We start from the raw sequence: 20,334 nt of genomic DNA, 5'->3' as shown, positions 1-20,334 counted from the left end.
CTTTCATGTCAGACCCTGGGTGGTTGTTGGATTTCTTAGTCCGAGGATGCGATGTTACGGGGAATTCAAACGGGATATATCTATGGTCTGTCCAAGTTAGTATTTGCGGGGTATCTACCTTAATCGTTTCAATATTGGAGCAGATGCAGTCGAGTATATGTCCCGCTTTGTGAGTGGCGGAGGTGGTAAGAGTTTTTAGACCGAGTACATTCATAGTATCGGTGAGGCAGATTGTAGCCTTATCCAAGTGGGCGTCTAGATGTATATTTACGTCTCCCAGGATGGTGAAATTAGCTGATTTGAGGACTAAGTGGCCTAGAGCTTCACCGATACTATCAATGAAATCAGTATGTGAACCAGGTGGTCGATAGATCAGGACCCCTGTAAAGGTGAAAGAGTCATGTAATTTTAGAGCAAAGCCAACATTTTCCGCCCCTTTGAGGTCAGGTATAAGGAAAGTTTGGCAATTGAGGGTGTCGCGATAGACAATAGCAATGCCTCCACCCCTCTGACAGGGTCTATCCTCTCTAGAGATTAGATATCCTGGGGGTAAGGAGTTTGTTATGTCAGGGTTACTATTTGGTGTCAGCCAGGTTTCCGTCATAAAGAGACAGTCAAGTTTATACTCCATTATGAGATCAAATATATGTGGGGCGTGCTTTCCCATAGACCTGACATTGATCAGTCCACATCTTAGATTCCTAGCTTGTAAGGGTGGCTGATCACTTGCTTTGATGCCAAGGCTGTAACTACAGCACCTGCAGGTCCAGGCCCCAGACCAAGTGGTCAGGTCAAGGGATCTGGTGCAGGAAGTTGGGTCTGGTTTAATTTTTAATAAGTCATCTCTTGAATAGATAATTTTTTGTGCAGGGGGGGTGGCACTGGGCACGGGCGGGGCGCGGACGGGCGCAGACGGGCTTGCCTTTGGCGCGCCTTCCTCGCGCCAGCGGCGCGCCCGCTGCGCGCGTCCGCTGCGCGACCGGAAGATGCACATGACTATAAGGGAGGTGGGAGGGTAAATGGAGGCGTGTCCACACTAAGGGGGCGTGGCCTGAGGGATCGAGCGGTGATGGCGTGCGAGGAGTGCGAAGCAGGTCCTGCAGCGGCGCCAAGAACCGCCACGAATCACTGACAAAGGCAAGCTTGGATCCCCAATTAGTGCCCAGGAACAAGGTAAACAGTTTTTTTAAAAAGCAATAGTATATGTGACACTCAAAGTTTAAAAGCAAACTAGCTTGCTCCCGGCTTCCGCCTCAGGAGGATACAGTTCTCTGACTGGTTTTGAGGTCGGAGACTTTAAATAGTCTCGGTAGGGGGCGTGTCCACACTAAGGGGGCGTGGCCTGAGGGATCGAGCGGTGATGGCGTGCGAGGAGTGCGAAGCAGGTCCTGCAGCGGCGCCAAGAACCGCCACGAATCACTGACAAAGGCAAGCTTGGATCCCCAATTAGTGCCCAGGAACAAGGTAAACAGTTTTTTTAAAAAGCAATAGTATATGTGACACTCAAAGTTTTAAAAGCAAACTAGCTTACTCCCGGCTTCCGCCTCAGGAGGATACAGTTCTCTGACTGGTTTTGAGGTCGGAGACTTTAAATAGTCTCGGTAGGGGGCGTGTCCACACTAAGGGGGCGTGGCCTGAGGGATCGAGCGGTGATGGCGTGCGAGGAGTGCGAAGCAGGTCCTGCAGCGGCGCCAAGAACCGCCACGAATCACTGACAAAGGCAAGCTTGGATCCCCAATTAGTGCCCAGGAACAAGGTAAACAGTTTTTTTTAAAAAGCAATAGTATATGTGACACTCAAAGTTTAAAAGCAAACTAGCTTACTCCCGGCTTCCGCCTCAGGAGGATACAGTTCTAAAACAGTACGATCCTCAAATGCAGCACTAGAAAAACAATCATTAGCATTTCAGTTTTAAATTCATTATAGTTTTAAACACTTTATAAACAGCTTTTAAACAAGAATACTATTTTTAATTAATTCATATAGTATTTTTACAACTTGAAAAGCAATACATTTTCAATAGTCATAGTATTTTTAAAGAATCCGTTTTTTAAACTTTCTAAATAACCTTTGTATGTTTGAAAATAACAGTGGCATCTTTGTTCTTAAGGAACAGCAGTCATTTAGGAGTTATTTAAATGAAGCATTAAAAACATTGGCATTTGTTCAGAAAGCTCACAGATTGGGGTAATAGTTCATTTTAAAGTCAGAACTGTTTTTTAATCTTAAGTAATATTTTTTTTACCTTGAAAAGTACTCCTAAAGTAATCCGAGCAGGTTTTTAGTGGTGATTCAGATATAAGATATCAAAACATTGTGAATTTCTATCAAAAAACAACTTGAGACTGCATAGTAATGAAAACAATACCTTGTGCAACCTTATCTGCGTGCTATCAATAGTTTTGTAATCAGAAATTATATTTCAGCTTTAAAAACATTGGCTGCAAATACACAACTACACAATTACTTCACGGTGTAATGTTTCTCACCATAAAACATTCTTCCCTATGAATGAGATTGTATAATATTGTAGCATTTATATAGTGCTAAGTACTTCTAGGTGGGGCTGCAAAGCACCCATAAGAATGGGTGATAAAGCTACATCATGGGAGAGTGCATGCTGGCAGAGAGTTGTATTTGCTGTGATTTTACATGGAAAGCGTTTGTGTCATACGCGAGTGACCAGGGAGGTGCTCTTATCTCGTTTTGGGGCGCACCACTGGGCAGTATGTAGAGGAAGAGGTGTGAGAGATAGGCATGCATAATATAAATATAGTTAAGGCCAAAAGATGTAGGCCACGCCAACCTAGCCAGAGGGGCAGCGGGGTGCTGGGTGGATGTACTGCAGCATGAGCAAGGCAGAGATACTGTGAAATTAGTAAAATTATGCCAGATGGGCAGAAATGGGGGTTTGTGGCATGCAGAGTAGCCATGTACCTTTACATAAACGAGCCTTCAATTCCCCAAAACACTGATACTTATTTTTCTTTAAGCCACTGAAACTCAAGACCCCAAATCAATGTAAACCCAGTGAAGGGCTTAAGGAAAGAAGTGCTCTTGTGCACACTTTATTGTTTTAATGCAATTCAAATTTAGAGATGCTAGAAACTGGTCTTCGAGTTATAGAATTAAAAAAACTAGAATTGTGCATACTACTGGTCCCATTCAATTCTTAGGTGCCATCAACGAGACATAAGAGTTTTGAATTAAAGAACTGTCACTGTGCACACCTGTTGTGCCAGGAACGTCATGTAGTTAAATAAACTGTTCTTGCGCTCACTTGTACCATTCCATTAAATGGTGCGAGAAACAAGACTTCGTGTTATGGCTCCTTCAAAGAAACTGTGTGTGTGTGTCCCAGAGCAAAAGAAGGCCTGCACTGGGGGTGACCATGACAGGATGGAGCAGCAGGAGTTTAGGGTTTAGTAGAGCCTGGTAAAGTAAAGGTGGGAGTGGGGCAGTGGCAACGAAGGAGTAAGGGCAATATAAGAGAGGAAAACTCCACACATAGGCAAATAAAAGGACAGACAAACTGGGCTACAGCCCCTCAGGAAGGGCTTCTAGTAGCTTCGGCAACAGAGCACAATTGCATTCTATTGTAGCATTGTATAGTGCTTTGGGCGTCAATATATGGGGTGCTACACTGCATTTGTGAACTGGTAGCAAGCTTCATTGCCGGGAGAGCATGGGTGGCAGAGTGTTTGCTGTGATGCATTAGGAAAGCTTTTTGGTTTTGTGCATGAGTGAATCGAGAGGATCTCCTTTCTTGTCCTGCGGTGTCACATTTCACTGCTTTATCATCTTACTTATTTGAAGTTGTCAAAGCAGTGACTTGGATCACACAGATTTCTTATCACAACAAGGTGTCACATTTAGTCAAAATTGAGTACTCTACCTTTCATTGGAACCATAACTTTATTAATTTCTGGGATCCAGAAATTTCAACAAGAAGCGCCACCGGTTTGTTCAGGGTACGCAAGACTTAAATCGTGACCAATTAAATAGAAAACAATACTCTGGGATAGACACTACTTTGTATCACGAAGATGCAGTTTATGGCTATGCCAGCGAATGCACTTAAATTGGCTAACAAGTTGTGTTGCAAAATTATGAATCCAGGGGTAGTCATTTTGTTCTATTAAGTAGCATTAGAAACGGTGCATTTAATTAATAAAGTAATTTTGTAGCACAGTTATGTTCGACCAAGAAAGACGCATGCAGAGAAATATTAATTAGCGGGATACTGGCAAAGCATTGGGATCCTTGCTGTGCAACAAAATAGAAAGATTGGAAATTATCCATAGCTGTTAACTGGAATCTAATCCAGGCAAATTGCAGTATAAAAAAAACGAAGCGAATAAGAGAACACAGAAACCTAACTGAATTTTGCTTAGAAAATATTGTGGTCCCTTTCTGTTTTGTGCAGTTCGTCCTTTTCTATCACTCTTCATCTCCCAGCACTGATATATTGCATTTAGTTCTACTTTTAACTAGAAAACTGGAAGTTTTTATTAAAAAAGTAAAAAGTCCAGCCATTTGTTTAAAAAAAAAAGGTGATAACTAAAAAATAGGAAATAGATTGATAGAAACCACAGTTTCTTTTGTACCCATGCTTCCATTTGTACAATGTAGACTAATATGTGAGGCTAGTATATTGACAGAGAAGATAATCACTCATGTAAAATTAACTCTCACGTTTGGCTAATTTACCTCATTTCTAGGCCGCCAGGAGGTAAAGTTGTACCAGCTCGACCAGCAGTACAGAAAGGTCCCCCAGGGAGGCCTCCACCACCAAAGGCACCTTCTTCAAGAGCTGGGGGGCAACAAGACTCGTTTCATCGTTCCTCCTCCGATGCAGGACTCAACATGAAGAACACGAAGACTAGCATGAAGAGATCGAAGAGCCAACTCTTACGGAAACAAGAACCAGAACTACCTCCTCGACCCAAACCAGGACACTTGCTCTACAGCAAATACATGGTGAGAGCTCCTCTAGAAGTTCAGTGAACAGAATAAGGGTGGTACACATCTTGGTGCTGTTACAGCTCCTAGTGATAGGTAAACTAGTGGTTTGAAGTCTCTTCAAACAAATGGTTTGACAATGTAATCAAACAAAATCAAGTGTTAACCTCCAGAGACCATAGACTATGCAATTCATAGGATTTTGATTCAAAACTGCTTATCACTGATAGATCCTCATCAAAGCAAATATTTTCTTTTCAGTGGAAACCGAAAAACAATGACATTTGAGGCACTTATACTGCTTTGGCACCCTGCATTGTCTATCTCTAAGCATGTTTTATTATGAATGCTTACCATGTGCTACACTTGTAGCCCATGATGAGCCACCAGATATGTCCTTGTGGCCATCACCGAGGTCCCTTGGGTAACAAGAATCATCTGTTGTTCTGTACATGCTTCTACACTGCATTTAATGGCAACAGATACAACTGCCCTTGTTATTTCCTCACAAGATGGAAAACACACCAGAACAATACTTGTTGAACAACTGGTGCAAACATCACAGATAATATAGCTGGTGTAACTCACAAATGCCCAGGAAGAGTACAGCAGTCCTGTACTTCTTTCAAAGAAACATTTGCCAGCAGAAATCCATGGTTGGCTTTCCTCATGCTGAATTGCAAATAGATACAGGGGGCCCGATTCACAAAGATTTTGCTGTGGATAGATGTGACTTGCTCTTGTAATACTTCATTCGAGTCTTCAGTGTGGACTTTGTGAACCACCAATTTAACAAGATTTTGATTATATACAATATGCATATTAGAATCGTTGTTTTTGAACACAAAATTATTTCTTAAGAAAAATAGTCAATGCATTAATTTCGCCTGAAATGCATGCAAAGCACAGTTTTTATTATGCCATGCCTAGGTCGAATCTGCAGCGGAAGAGGTCCGAGTTGTTTCTAGCTGACTCTGAACTATTTACCTGATAATTTTGAAAATATCTGGTGCTAGTACGATAGATTTTGTGCTCAGGTGGCTTAAGGTAGATGTACTGATAGTGATTCAAATAATAATTGGGCTAGAGCAGATGTCATCACTTTTAATTTTAACACTATGCCATGCTTTTTAGGCCTTACCTAAAGATAGCTGTATAGCTGTCTGTCAGAGAGCTCTTGTTACCAATACACATACATAAAGCACAAAAGAGTGGGCTTTTGGTGTGCCGCCATTAGTGTGGGGCACTGCCTCCTGCTATCTGGCTTTCCCAATACTTGTTGAATTTCTTCACAAGCATTAGCAAAACCAAACCACCTCAAAATGGCCACTTAACAATGTTCACACATAAGGAAGCCTTCTTGTCATGGAATGTCCTGTGTGTTTTTTGAAACTTCATTACAGGAATGCCACAGTACATGTGCATACATGCACGGCAGCTTCTGGACCAAAAACAAAAATGGCCAAGCCAGTAGGTTGGTGCCCAGTAGCAAAGGTCCAACCTATTGGCTTTGGCAATGCTTCTTTATCCTAAGAAATAGAATATGGAAATTATTGTAATCACCATCCAGCAGTGTAGCTGTTATTAACAGTAATACCTTAATGAAATCCTCTAATATGAAAAAGTGTGTATTCATCCTAAAAACTGCCACAAATTTTCTGCAGCTTGTGACAAACTGCCCTTTGTAGAATGGTGTTGCAAGTCACACCCCAACTTTCCATTTTAACTCTGACTGGATATCAGATTCGCCAATGCCTCGGGAATTTCAAGTGTCCTGTTATGCATTGCCTACCAAACATTTCCCTAAGAGCGATGCAATGGCTTGTTATTAGCTATGTTTGTCCTGAAAAAGCAAGAATACTACATTGTTAAGCAGTTTTCAAGCTACTTTTTTAGCGAGCTGAAGCCTAGTCCTCTACTTCTGGAAATGTTAGAACTTCTGCAGCAAAGAAACTGGAAAATCAGCATAGAATATTCCTACTCTAACTCTGGACCCTTGAATTAAATCTCCTGGTTGATGAGGGGGGACTATGATATGACTCAAAGGCTCTGATAAGGAGTATGTTGGCGTTTTGTGACCCGTGCGCAAACTCCTGCTTGCACAGAGGGTGGAATAACAAGTTGGGTGTTATTTATGGTACCTGGTAATCACTGCCAGAATTTAAACAAGGGAAAAGTATACAGTATTTATGTTACCTAGCAAATTTTGGTGCGGTAAGCATCAAAATCTGCAATCTGTTCCCCAAAAACCGTAGTAATTATTTATCGCATCTGATAAATAACGAACCCTGTGGTATAGTTATTTGACAGATCTAGACCTTGGAGGAGACCCCGTCTTTGTCCTAGAACCTGGAGTTCAGGACAGAAAAGGGGTGCTTTCACTGTATGAGGTAGGTGACCTGTTTACTAAAAGTGCATATCACAAAGTGTTGATTATGAAAGGCTGTTCTTGAAACCTACAGCTTCTGAACAGTATGTTCGATAGTATGTGTGGCAACAGATATACATACTCCTGCCATCTAGTGTTGGGTTCGGAGTTGTGCAACTTGTTTTTCTTCTAACAAGTCTTTCAAGTCACAAGGTAAAGTGACTCCTCCTCTTGATGATAATGCACATGTGCATAGACTCCTTTGTTAGATTATTTTATCTCCACCATCAGGTTCGGACGTGTGCGCCTCTCCTCCATGTTCAGCTCCATTCAGTACAAGTCGTCGGTCCTGTCCTGTTTCGACTGTATAATGAATCTCGATTGTGCTTTTCCAAACCGACTGTGCCGCTCGATAATCTTCATCGGGTCAGACATCGATTGACTGCCCTTAAGGGCGCGTGCCTGTTTCGGGCCTACCTTTCCATGTGCACCATAGGTACAGAAGATGTGTTCCTAATGGAAAGAAACACCTTTTAGATCCTGCCCAAAGTGTCACACCAAATATCCGCACACTGACCTACACCAGAAGTGTAACCTTTGCCTGTCGCTAGACCACCGTAAAGCCACCTGCAATGTATGCAAATTTGTTTGTGCCAAAAAGACACTTTGTGATCAAAGGGCAAGTCGACTGGAAATGTCTCGCCACAGCGAGGATGATATTCCCAGTAAGTCGAGTAAATCTGACTCCAGTATGGAGGATGAGCTTGAATACATCCTGCCTCTCTGGCAGCGCATAAGTACTGTTGCGCCCAACCCTGCTCCACTGAGAAAAGTTTCAAATACTTGCCCCTTCTACTTCTAGTGGTTGCCGAACTGCCACTGTCTGCAGTCCATGGTCTGATCCGAAAAGAGACTTCGAATGCCGCACCTTTGGGCCTGGCTCCGAAAACTGCAGTTAAACACAAGCCTTCTACTTCAGGACCCACCTCACTGGATCGAGCACAATCTTCGGTCTCCGCCAAGCCTTCGGAACCTACACGTCAACTAACTCCATCTTCTTCAGTGCCAGAAAAGAAATCATCTAAAGCCTCGATTCCGAAATCGACCGAACTCAAACACTCGAAGCACTCTTCGGTTTCTTCGTCTTCGATCCAGCCAATGCTTGAAATGATGGGCATTAACTAGAGGAAGATCCATATTCAAGGGAGCACAGGGCAAATTATAGCCTCACCTCCTCTTAAGACAGTTTCCATTTCACGAGGACTTGAACATTCCTGTATCTTCCAAAAAGAGGTCAAAAGGTAAGGCTACAAGCCCTGCACATCATTCTCCTTCACCTGCACCACCTCCTCCACATTCACCACCAATATCATCTCCTCCTTCTCCACATCAGGACCCTCTAGACCATAAACCTGCAAGTTTACCCATTAAGGGAACCAGATCTTTGGAATGTTTGATACAGGGCCCATAACGCCCAATGAACCAGATTTTTACCCAGCTCGCCTTTCACCACCAGAGGATGCTGGGCTTACCCGCAAGTATTTGCCAGGGTAGCTACCTTTCATGAAGTCCAACTTCATAAGGAATCCCTAGAACAGGACTTCCTATTTCACACGTCATCCACCCATAAGGACACCCAGTTTCTGCTCATGCTTCCCAGCATGTTAAAGCACATGGATGATATATTTAAAGAACCTGTACGTGCCAGAGTCATAACCCTACAGGTTGACAAAAATATATAAAGCGATTCCCTCCAACCCACTTTTTATACGTCGCCAGGTCCCACCAGGCTCCATCGCGGCTACCACAGCTTGTAAATGGGTAAATAGTCAGGCAAGTGGAGATACCCCACCTCCACAGAAAGAGAGCAAACGCATTGATGCTGCTGGGAAACGGGTTGCAGCTCAAGCAGCCAATCATTGACATATTGCTAACTCGCAAGCCCTACTCGCACGTTACGATAGTGTCCATTGGGATGAAATGGAAGAACTGCTGCAGTGTCTTCAGAAGAACACAAAACAAGCATTGGCATGGCCAATAGGTCTCGCCTTTGGGACCTTATAAGTGTTTAGCCATGCAACAGTTGCATAACTAAATACTTATAAGGTCCCAAAAGTGAGACCTATTGGCTATGCCAAGCGAAAGTGAAAGTAATTGCGGTAAAGAGCGGCGCGCACGCCCGCGCACGTTCACTGTAGCTCTAGGCTGGCCTGGTAGCACTTTTTGGAGCCCTCTCAAAAAGTCTCGCCAGACCAGCGCATGCGCTGGGTCAGGCGAGACCTAAAAAGGGGTCAACAACTATTTAGTGAAGGTCAGGCCATCACCAATAATTCAATTAGATGTGCCTTATATGAAGCAGAATCAGCCGCTAGGGACAACAACTCCAGTATACTGCTCAGAAGGCATGCCTGGCTCAGGTGCTCGAGTTTTAAGCCGGAAGTTCAACAAGCAGTTTTGAACATGCCAAGGAGCATTTATTTGGCCCTCAAGTGGACTCCACTTTAGACAAAATGAAAAAAGACACTGACACCACAAAAGCAATGGGAGCACTGCAAACTCCTACAGCTTGTGCTTTTTTTGTGCCTCTCAGGCTACAAGGGCAGATACAAATCCTTTGCCATAGATGCCTCCACTTCCCACAAAAGCTGGGGAAATCCACTTACATTAAAGGGTTTTACAAAGGCTCCTTTAGAGGCAATATTAGTAGAGGAAGAGGTATGGGTGCTTCAACATGTGGTGCAGTGTCCGCCCCCAAAGAGTGACTGCCCTATCCTTCCTCGTGGGGAAAGACTACAGTCTTTATACCCCGTCTGGGAAACTATCACAACAGCCCAATGGGTACAAGCCTTCACAAGATCACTTAATTCTTCTGAAACAAGAGGTCCAAGCCCTTCTTTTCAAAGGAGCTATAGAACCAGTTCCCCTTCGTCAACATGGCACATGGAAGTATTCCCTGTACTTTCTAATACCAAAAATAGGACGGGTCACTAAGACCAATTCTAGATCGCCAACCTCTCAATTACTACATCCTATCAGAACACTTTCACGTGGTCACTTTGCAAGATTTCTTTCCGCTTCTACAGATCGGTGACTTTATGGTCACTTTGGACATAAAGCATGCCTACTTCCATATACCTATTCATCCTGCTCATCGCAAATACCTCAGGTTTATCATGGCAGTAAGATACCACCAGTTCAAGATTCTTCCATTCGGTGTACTACTGCACCAAGGGTTTTTAGAAAGTGGCTAGTATTAGTAGCAGCACACCCCTCGTTGACAAAACATTCATGTATTCCCGTACTTGGACGATTGGCTAATCAAAGCCAGCACCCATCTGCAGTGTCAGCAACACGTACAAATGACAATAGACAAATTGGAGTTCACTGTCAATGTCCTCAAGTCTCACCTTCAAACTCTTCAAATTCAACTATTCTTAGGAACAATCCTGAACACACAGAATTAGTGTACCTTAATCCCGCTCCGGTACAAAACTTTCAGGCACTTGGACCTCAATTTCAGACAAACAGTTCACTCACAGTTCAAACTGTTATGCGTCTACTAGGTATGATGGCATCTTGCATTGCCATAGTTCCCAATGCAAGATTAAACATGCACCCACTACAGCCGTCTCTTCAGTGCTCTCAGTCACAGGGTCACTTCCAGGATCTAGTGTTCATAGACCGCCAGACTCACCGTTCTCTGCAATGGTGGAACCCCAACAATTTGTTGAATGGGCGGCCTTTTCTGGACCCTGTTCCTCAAAGACTCTAACTACAGATGTTTCAGATACGGGTTAGGTGGAGGCGGCACATCTCAACAACCACATAATATGAGGTATGCGGGTCCCTACACATCAACAACTTGGAACTTCAGGTAGTATTCTTTTCACTGAAAGTGGTCCTTCCCCATCTATCTCACTTAGTTGTCCTAGTCCAGACTGGCAATATGACAGCCATGTATTATATACTCTACACCACATACATTTACTAAACACTACTGTGTAGATGTGTTAGCACGCAACATGCCAATGTAGGTCAGGCATTGCTATGTACACTTTTTCAAACTACTGCAACTCCCACCGCTTCTTAGGAGGGACTGTTTTACAGTTTATGCAGAGCATGTAAATTTACAGCCACACATGCCATAGTACAGATTGTTACTTACCCTGTAAGCATCTGTTCGTGGCTTGTTGGGCTGCAGATTCACATGCGCCCTCCCTCGTCCCCGTGCTCTTGTGGCTGTTGCAGTTACACTTTACAAAATTCTTTTAGCATGGACATCTTTATACTGACACTTTACTTGCATTCCTTTCTCACCTGCCTGCAAGAAAACAATCTAACAAAGGAGTTGATGCCCATGCGCAGTATCACCAAGAGGACGTGTAACTCTACCTCATGACTCGAAAGACTTCTTTGAAGAAAAATAAGTTGCACAGCCCCAAACCCAATACTAGATGGCAGGAGTATGCACAGCATGTGAGTCTACATCACTACATGCCAGTAACAGATGCTTACAGGGTAAGTAACATAATTCTTACCAGTAACCTAGACGCTAGATTAGAGACTCCGTATAGTTGATAAACTATTTAGTGCCACTCTTTTTAGGTCTCGCCTGAGCCTGCACATGCGCTGCTCAGCGAGGCTTTAGCAAGGACTTCCGAGTGTGACCACATGCTCTTGCGTGTGTTTATTTTTTTGCGGACTGCCTATTGGCCTTTGCGTGCTGTCTTTCTAAGAAAGACAGCACACAATTAGGCAAATGCGGGTTTTTGTCCCACCTTTTCTTAGAATGTTGACTCCTACGGCCTAGACCTTGCGATTACGTGCAGAGACACGCAGTGTGCCATCTGCTTCGGGTCATATTTCAAAGCTTGGTTTTCGACGCTTTCACTTTCGCGGCCGCATTCTTACAACACGCACACCACTCGCGGGACGCTGCAGCTGCATTCCTCACATCCCAGTGCGTTTCGCCTGCGGGAGCGAGCAGCTGCAGTGCCTCCTTGTCTGCATGGTATTCGGGAAAACTGGTCTATACATCGCTGTGGGTGCTAGTCTGTGTTAGTTTCCATCAATTGTAGTCTCCTACGGATGAAAGCTTACTGGTACGCGCCCATTAAGGTCTTCAGTGGAATAAACTAGGTTATATAAACCCTCACTGTGGGACGAACTTGAAGCATTGATGCTCAGCACACTGAACAAGGGCTACGAGGTGACTGTGAAGGCCCAAGGTTTGCAGTGACTTAAATTTGCATTCACTTATTTTGTCTGAAAGGGCTAGTACTGCACCTAATATCTGGTTGCAATGTTTAAAATGGGACAGTATGGACACGTCTTCATACTGAGTATTCCGTGATAACTGCAGTTAGTAAGTACCTGCGCATTTTATTTCCATTTCAAGCAATGATTGTATGAACACACGGTGCCTGGGAAAGAATAGTTGCAGCAGAGATGACCCCCCCCCCCCCCCCCCCGCCCGCCTCCCAAACACACACAGCTTTATAGACGGTCATTTTACCTTTCCAGGAGCTAATCTGAAAGAATATAAGAACCTGCAGTGAAGCAGCATTAAACGACCAGTGGTAGACTTTAATACAACTTGGCACATTGGTCATTAATCATAAAAAGTGAACGGTCAGTCTACTTCTGCCCACGGTGTCCCTTGGTCGTGGCTAAAGGCTACGATTATTTTTTTGGGTTCAACTCCACAAATTCATACTGAACTGTGGAGTCATAAGCCAATTCGGTAGATCAATACGTTTCTATACTGTTGCGCCCCGCATTCCGATGTTTAGCTCGGAGAGCTGATACAACGCCACTTTCACTGTCACGATATTGAACCTTCACGTGTTTTGGTTTTCACGAGGGCTCAGGAGATGAGGTGGGAGTCCTTGAGAGACATCCTAACATCACTGCGGTGCCCACAACTGTCTTAGAGTTGTAGGGCGACGGACATTGGCACTTGCGTTTTTACCCACTTGATCCCCTCGCACATGCTTAATACTTTAGATGCCTCACCGGATTTTACAGTCAGTCGAATCCAGCACACACATGAGGTGATTGCCTGCTAATGGCACCAACACGCTTCTCGCGAGAACTCCGTAATTCCCTACTCTGCGACTTTCAAAATCTAGTTAAAATTCGAAGCCATCCCCTGGACTGCCCAGGGGGCAGTGGGCACGATTTCTAAATAAATCAAATGATCGGCAGTGCAACGTCAAATCTGTGTGTCCCCAAAATGAGACGCACAGCCTTATGTGGAACATCCGGAGCAGTTAGTTAACTTTAACTAAAACAACTGTATTACTATTTTGTAAACTCTTTAGGCAATATTTGCCCTTACTGTCCACACATGATTTATTATACATTTCAAAGGGATACACTGCTTTCTCAATTAGCCACCTCGCCCCGGTCCTCAGGTTCTGCAAGATGACTCAGATAGTCAAACTCTTCCTGCTGACATCTTTTGGGGTTTACAGGTTGCGAGTTTGAATAAGAGCAAAACCAGCTCAGCTTTCTACCCTTTTTAGAGCTGCACCTGGCAGGATTCAAAGGGGTGACAATACCACCTGTTATAAATAGCGCTTAGAAATGGCAGAACTTCAGAAGTGTGGTATGAAGCGCTTCATTAAACACGTTGTTAATATTTGCAGCAGCAGTTTTGTAAATATAAAATGGATGCAATGTTTCATTTGGCCTCATCTCCAACGTTACCGATGCCAGAAATGTAGACAAACTTCCAAAGTTAGAAGTCAGGAAGGGAAAGACTGAAGTGCACAAAATATATTTTTCAGCTCTGGAGCTTCCGACATATTCTTAAACTGGCTGCAGGCCAGGCCCTTCCCAGGAGCGTCCCCCTGAGCTGGTGTCATTTTCAGGTTATATATACCATGTTCTAATGGACACTGCTTGGCTGTCCACAAAACGGGGCCCTCCCTGGTGTCCTGGCCCCTCCCCTGCAGGACTAGATTCAACCTCTGACGTCAGCTGACCTTTGGATACATTCTGAAGCGCATGTTCTAGTCTCACGGTCCTTACACCAATGTGTCTTGCCCTGAGGAGGGATGTGCACAATTCTAATGCTGATGAGTGAATTTGTCAAAGGAGCCACAATTGTCGACTTAATTTTGTTACCTTTCCACAATGTCAGCAGTGAGGCGAAAATTCATGCAAAAACAAAAAAATGCAGATTTCATTAGAAACCGTTTACCAGAAACATTTCTGGTGAGGGTAATTTCATGACAAACTCAACTATTAGATTTGATTGCCTGACTTTTTAATGCCACCCACGTGAACTTCAGCCTTTTAAACAAGCATTTGCAATGCAATAGGTCTGGCATTTACGCAAGCTTGATCTATTGGTATTGTAAATAGCAATGCCTTGTATTTATGTTTTAAAAACCAAAACATAAATAAAAGGTATTGCCATTTACAATGGCAATAGCTGAAACTCGTGTAAATGCGAGGCCTATTGCATTGCAAATGTTTGTTTTGGAATTGTTTCACCGCCCAGAGAACCATTGGTAGCTCCAAACCAAGGTGGCAGAAGAAAGCAGTTTTGTCTTCAAAATTACAGACCACTCAATGGGGAGCATCTGTAGTGCCTGATACAGAACACCCATTCAAACAGATCCTTATAATAGTCACCTAAATGGCAGCTAATGGAGAAGGAGCAGCCCAATTGTTGGAGAGTATCCTGAGCATAGTAACACTGACCTTTGTAAAAGGGCCTGTGACACAACAGCATGTACTATCTAAAATGCCAAGGGAAAATAGATCATGACAAAATCAAAATCCCGTCCTGGGCTGCAGGTTAGCACTGTGATACAAAATGTATCCGGAGATAGTTCCCAGTTAGAAATCCTTAAAAATGGTGAAGCCTTTAACCTTTAGATAATTAAACATGCAATGAGGTAGACTGGTGGGAAGAGTTTGTAATCTGAGAGGGGGAAGGTCCACACTTCCTAGGCGAGTCAGATTGTAGCCCCATAGTACTTAGTTTTCACGATCTGTATTCTGAAAAGATGAATCTAGTAGTAGGAGTTGAGACCTACCAAAGTCTACTCCAGGGTTATACCTTTTGCAGTAAGTACCCTCACAAACTATTGCTGATAGTTTTCTATAGCCCTCTTTTAAAGAAGCACTTGAGCTCATAAATACCACTGCCATTGCAACCATGTGCACTCTGTTAGACTGTAATGAGGCAGCATAGACTTCAGCCATAGTGCTAAATAATCCATCCCTGCGATGGAATTTAGCAAGGGCACATAAATGCCGCAATGCCTTCAACAACTGCTTCTGGATGTTTAGAAGCCCTGCATAGAAGTAGGGTGAGAAGTCTTAAAAAGTAGCAAAGGTCAGAAGGGACAGAACAGCTAGAGGAAAATCCAATGCAAGTAGTCCATCACATGGACTACAAAGGTGCCTGCAAAGGCGTAAGCAAGTGGCTTCTAGATGTAAACACCAAATAACAATCATTGACCTATGTGACCAATATTCTGTAAGAATGAAAAACACATTTTGATTTAAAGAATACTAAATTGCAGATTTAGATTAGATCTTTTTGACATAAACCATATGGTTATATCTGTCAATAAATGTAAATGCGTTGTCTCCCGTAGGAGTAACGTCCTTTACTCAGCACTCCGTTGTTGTCAAAATTCAAATAATGGTAATCCAGTTAATAATGCTTTCTTTGACAAGTTGTTTTTTAATTCGAATTGTGAACAATTTCTTTAACATTCATACTATTTCAAGCATAGTATAATCCATGTGGGTTGTCAACAAATTCATAATCAAGTTCAAAGTATTTCAGCCCTATGCATTTCGGGCGAACCCTTCTTCAGGGGACTTACATTTCTGAAAGCATAAAACATTATGTTCAAATAACCGGGTACAACACAAATTTCATCAAAAAATTGTCAATACGTATTACGCTAGCACCCATTGTAGTATTAAGGAAAGTACAAAGGTTTGTAAGCGGAAGAGTGCCGGACTATGAAGATTGTGAAATTCATGCAATGTGGTGTTGGCGGACATGTGAATTTGTGTGGGAACACTGTCAGAGAAAAGAAACGTGAATTGTGACTGAAACGACTTAAATTTCAAAGGTGAAACGAAACTCCTGTTTAAACGTGATTAGTGCGAACTACAAGGGCTTGCTTGTTGAAAATGGTACCATAACTTAAAAACGGGGGATCAAACTGACCTGTCAAGAGATAAGCGTCAATTTCTATCAGTCTGTCGTGGCAAACCATAAGAGTTTGTCTAGAAAAAAGGGGAACGATGCTAATTAGTGAACAGGGTATAACAACAATCTTACGAAGCTGTACAAACCGTGACTACGGTTGTTAAAGGTCTTACCGCAATCGGATGTCAGTCGAGTGGCATGGTGGAATCGAGCGTTAAAAGTTCGGAAGTGTTTACTTCCTTGTATATTCGCGGTATCGTGAGTCACTCGTCACGTGATTGTAAAAAGTGAAAAAAGACTGTGCCGTCGTAAATGTGATAATGTCTGTCTGGACAATGGTGTGATTTAGCGAAAACAATATGTTAAATGGAAATGTAAAGGTCGTCGTGTTGACCTATTACATGACTTTAAGATTTATAAGTAATATCTTTCTAAAATTGTGCTCAAAAAATAAAGATGCCAATATGTCAATAAAGTTTTGAATAATGAAAAAAAAGGAAATTAGAAAATGTATCTCCTGTGTGTGGATGTGTTAACATCTACAACCCCAGGATCAGTATAATGGGTATATAAAGGTCTATGAAGGTGTTACGGAACGATGAAGACGTCCCGTATCCAATGAATAAAATAAAGAAAACGTTAACGGTAGATATATTGAAGGTGTAATCTGTGTACTGTAATCAAATTTCGTAGTGTCAAAACGACGCTAATATAATGTGGTCAAAGCATGATCGATAAAACGTGAGAAGATAACAATGAGTGAGAAAAATACATGTGTTTTAAAACTTGTAACATTTGTATCAATATGACCAGTAGCAGTGATGAATGTATTCAATTTGCAAAATGGTATACATGAAATCATAGTCTCCTTACAAAAAACAGTGTAATTCGAACCGTTCATTTAAACCTTTCGGTTGGAGCGTGTTCAGATGTGTCATCCAAAAAATTTCTCTTCTCAAAAGGTGTTGGGAATTGTCTCTTCCAGGGAGGATAGGTACCTGTTCTAGTATACAAAATCGTAATTGACTGGTATTATGATGATGCTCAGTGAAATGTAAGGCGACTGTGGATTTGGTGTTCTTGAGTCTTATGTTGCTTTTGTGTTCAATGATCCTGGTTTTTAGTTTTCTTTGCGTTTTCCCCACATAAGGTAGACCACATGGGCATTTCAGTAAGTATATCACGTTGCTGCTGTCGCATGTGCCTGATACTCGTAGTTTGATTTTTGTTCCTTGTGAGGGATGCAATATTTCACTGCCCTGAATTATGGCGTTACAATTACTACAATTGTAGCACGGAATAGTTCCTCGATGCTTAACTGTGGTAACTTCCTCTTTGGGTCTGAGCAATTCTTTGAGATTACGAGTGCGTTTATACGCAAATCTAGGAGTGTTGTTGAATATTCCTCTGAAATCTTCCTCTTGCGCAAGTAGTGGCCAGTGTTTCAAAATGATTTTCTTGATACTGAAACTTCTGGTAGAGAATTTGGAGACGAATACTGGTCTTTGTGATTCATTTTTGGGTTGAGTTGTCAGTAACTGTTTGCGTTCAAATTTCCGGACTCTTTCCTGTGCTTGATTTAAGATGGTTTCGGGATAGCCTCTGTCTGAATTTCTGGATGGTAAAGTTTTTGGATTGATTGTAATAATCTGAATTGGAAGAAATTCTTTTGAGGCGTAGAAGTTGTGAAAATGGTAGATGTTGTTTTAGTGAAGGCTGATGAAAACTTGAGAAATGTAAAAAGTTGTTTTTGTCAGTCGGTTTGGTAAATACTTTAGTTTCAAGGTTACCTTCATCGTTAATGACTAAGACATCTAAGAATGGTATTTCCCTTTTATTGATATGATGTGTAAAGCCAATTCTGTCGTCAACCTGATTCAATTCTTCAATGGCTGTTAACAGAAGGGTTTCTGTGCCGTTCCACAGTACAAAAATGTCGTCAATGTACCTTCCATACATGATGATATGTCTGTGCCAATTTGGATTGGATAAAATGTGCTCTTGTTCGAATTTGTACATGAAAAGATTAGCGTATGCCGGTGCGGCACAGTTTCCCATGGATGTTCCTGATGATTGAATGAAATATTGATCTTCCCATTTGAAATAACTGTGGTATAGTGTAATAGTTCCATAAGGAATACTTTGAACATTTCCTCATGGTCACTTGTAGTCAGATAGTATTCTACCGCTTGTAAGCCCAAATCATGGGGTATGGACGTGTACAAAGATTTCACGTCGATGGTACACATGATCATGTCTGCGGTAAATGATTGTCTGTTAGTTTCCAAGAGATTAAGAAAGTGGGTGGTGTCTTTGATGTAGGTACTCATTTTTTGGACTAGTGGTTGAAGGTGCTTGTCTAAAAACTTTCCCACTGGTTCGTGGATAGAGTTTATGGTGGAAACAATTGGACGGAATGGTGGAAAATTAGCATTTTTGTGAACTTTAGGAATCATGTAGATGTAGGGAGTTGCCGGGTTGGATTTGATCAAGTATTCTTTGTCTTTGATACCAATGATTCCTTGAGAAATGGCTGCATTCACTATTAAATTCAGAATGTTCTTGAATTCGGTGGTGGGATCCCTGTCATGTCTTGAGTAAATATTGGTGTCATTAACGTGTTGGTTAACGTTGATGTTATAGAAATCGGTATCCATGATCACAAGGGCGCCGCCCTTGTCGGCTTGTCGAATGGTTATCTCTTTGTTTTTGGACAATTGTTCCAAAGTTTGTCTTTCTCTTTGTTTCAGGTTGGAATTTTTGTATCGAGGTTGTTTGAATGTGTCTTGTACTTCCTTTAAAACAATTTTTTCAAAAACATAGAGAACCTTGTGACTCGTAGGTGGAATGTATTTACTGGGATTCCTTAGGCCCAATAGTTTGTTCTGTGGTTGATCTGCTGAAGGTTCTAGCACATTTGAAAAGAAGTGTCTTAGCCTTAGTGTACGTAAGAATTTGTATACACAGACTTGTGTCTCTAGTAGATTGGAGTGATAAGTTGGTACGTACGAAGTTCCTTTCTGTAATGTCTGCAGTTGGAGGCACGAAATTGATTGTTTTGAGATGTTCATTACTAGGGTTTCTGACTCCTTGTATTCTTGGCTATTGTGTCCGTCATGAGTTTTCTTTTTAGACTTGCTCCTCCTGGTTCTTCTTGTGGGGCGGTGCCCCGTTCTAAAAAAGAAGAGTCTCTGCTTGTGGAAGGCTCCTGATCCTGGGTTACAGGGGCAGATGATCTGTCTGGTCTCTGGGTGTTCATAGGTGGAGGCTGCTTTCTGTGTTGAGCTTCGTCAGAAGAGGAAGTTTCCTCCGAAGATCTTCCTGTGTTTGATCGTTGTTGCCTACGTCGTGCATATATGTCCGCCCATGTATAGACCTCTCCGAGTCGATAATCTGTAGTGTCTCGTTTGAATTTCCTGATCTTGCGATCATTGATTTCCTTAGAATAAATTTCAAGTTGGTTATTAATGTCTTTGAGAACATTGTCACACTCCTCCGCGTTTAAAGACTTATTAAGTTCTTCTTTTAGAACGGTAGCTTCTTTATTCAATTCGTCAATCAATTTTGCTAGTTCTTCAATTATGAGTAATATTAAGTCTAAGGAACACTTGTTCAAAATTGCAAACCATTTTTCTGTAAAGCGTGCGTTATTTTTGCATAATGTTGATTTGAGGGATATCCGTAAACCTCGTGGAATTCTTTGAGCTTTATGATATTTTATCAATGTGCTAGCGTGCAACCGTTGATTCATAATTCGTTTAGACATGTACATCAGTTGTTTGATGTTTGATTGTGTTGATCCTGTTGATGTTGTAGT

General features: G+C 42.3%; 1 protein-coding gene across 1 annotated transcript in view; it reads left to right on the top strand.

Annotated features, from left to right (window-relative positions):
* SH3D19 (SH3 domain containing 19) overlaps positions 1-20,334 on the top strand; it is a 524,308-nt gene that overhangs the window by 395,846 nt on the left and 108,128 nt on the right. Inside the window, exon 11 of the mRNA XM_085641658.1 lies at positions 4,722-4,980. Coding sequence (XP_085497784.1) covers positions 4,722-4,980 — 259 coding nt within the window. The remainder of the gene's footprint in view (positions 1-4,721; positions 4,981-20,334) is intronic.

This window comes from Triturus cristatus, chromosome 2_2, assembly GCF_964204655.1.
Source record: "Triturus cristatus chromosome 2_2, aTriCri1.1, whole genome shotgun sequence".
In the NCBI taxonomy this organism is placed as follows: Eukaryota; Metazoa; Chordata; class Amphibia; order Caudata; family Salamandridae; genus Triturus; species Triturus cristatus.
The sequence above is the reverse complement of the archived record's forward strand: the minus strand, read 5'-3'. Positions and strand labels throughout refer to the sequence as shown.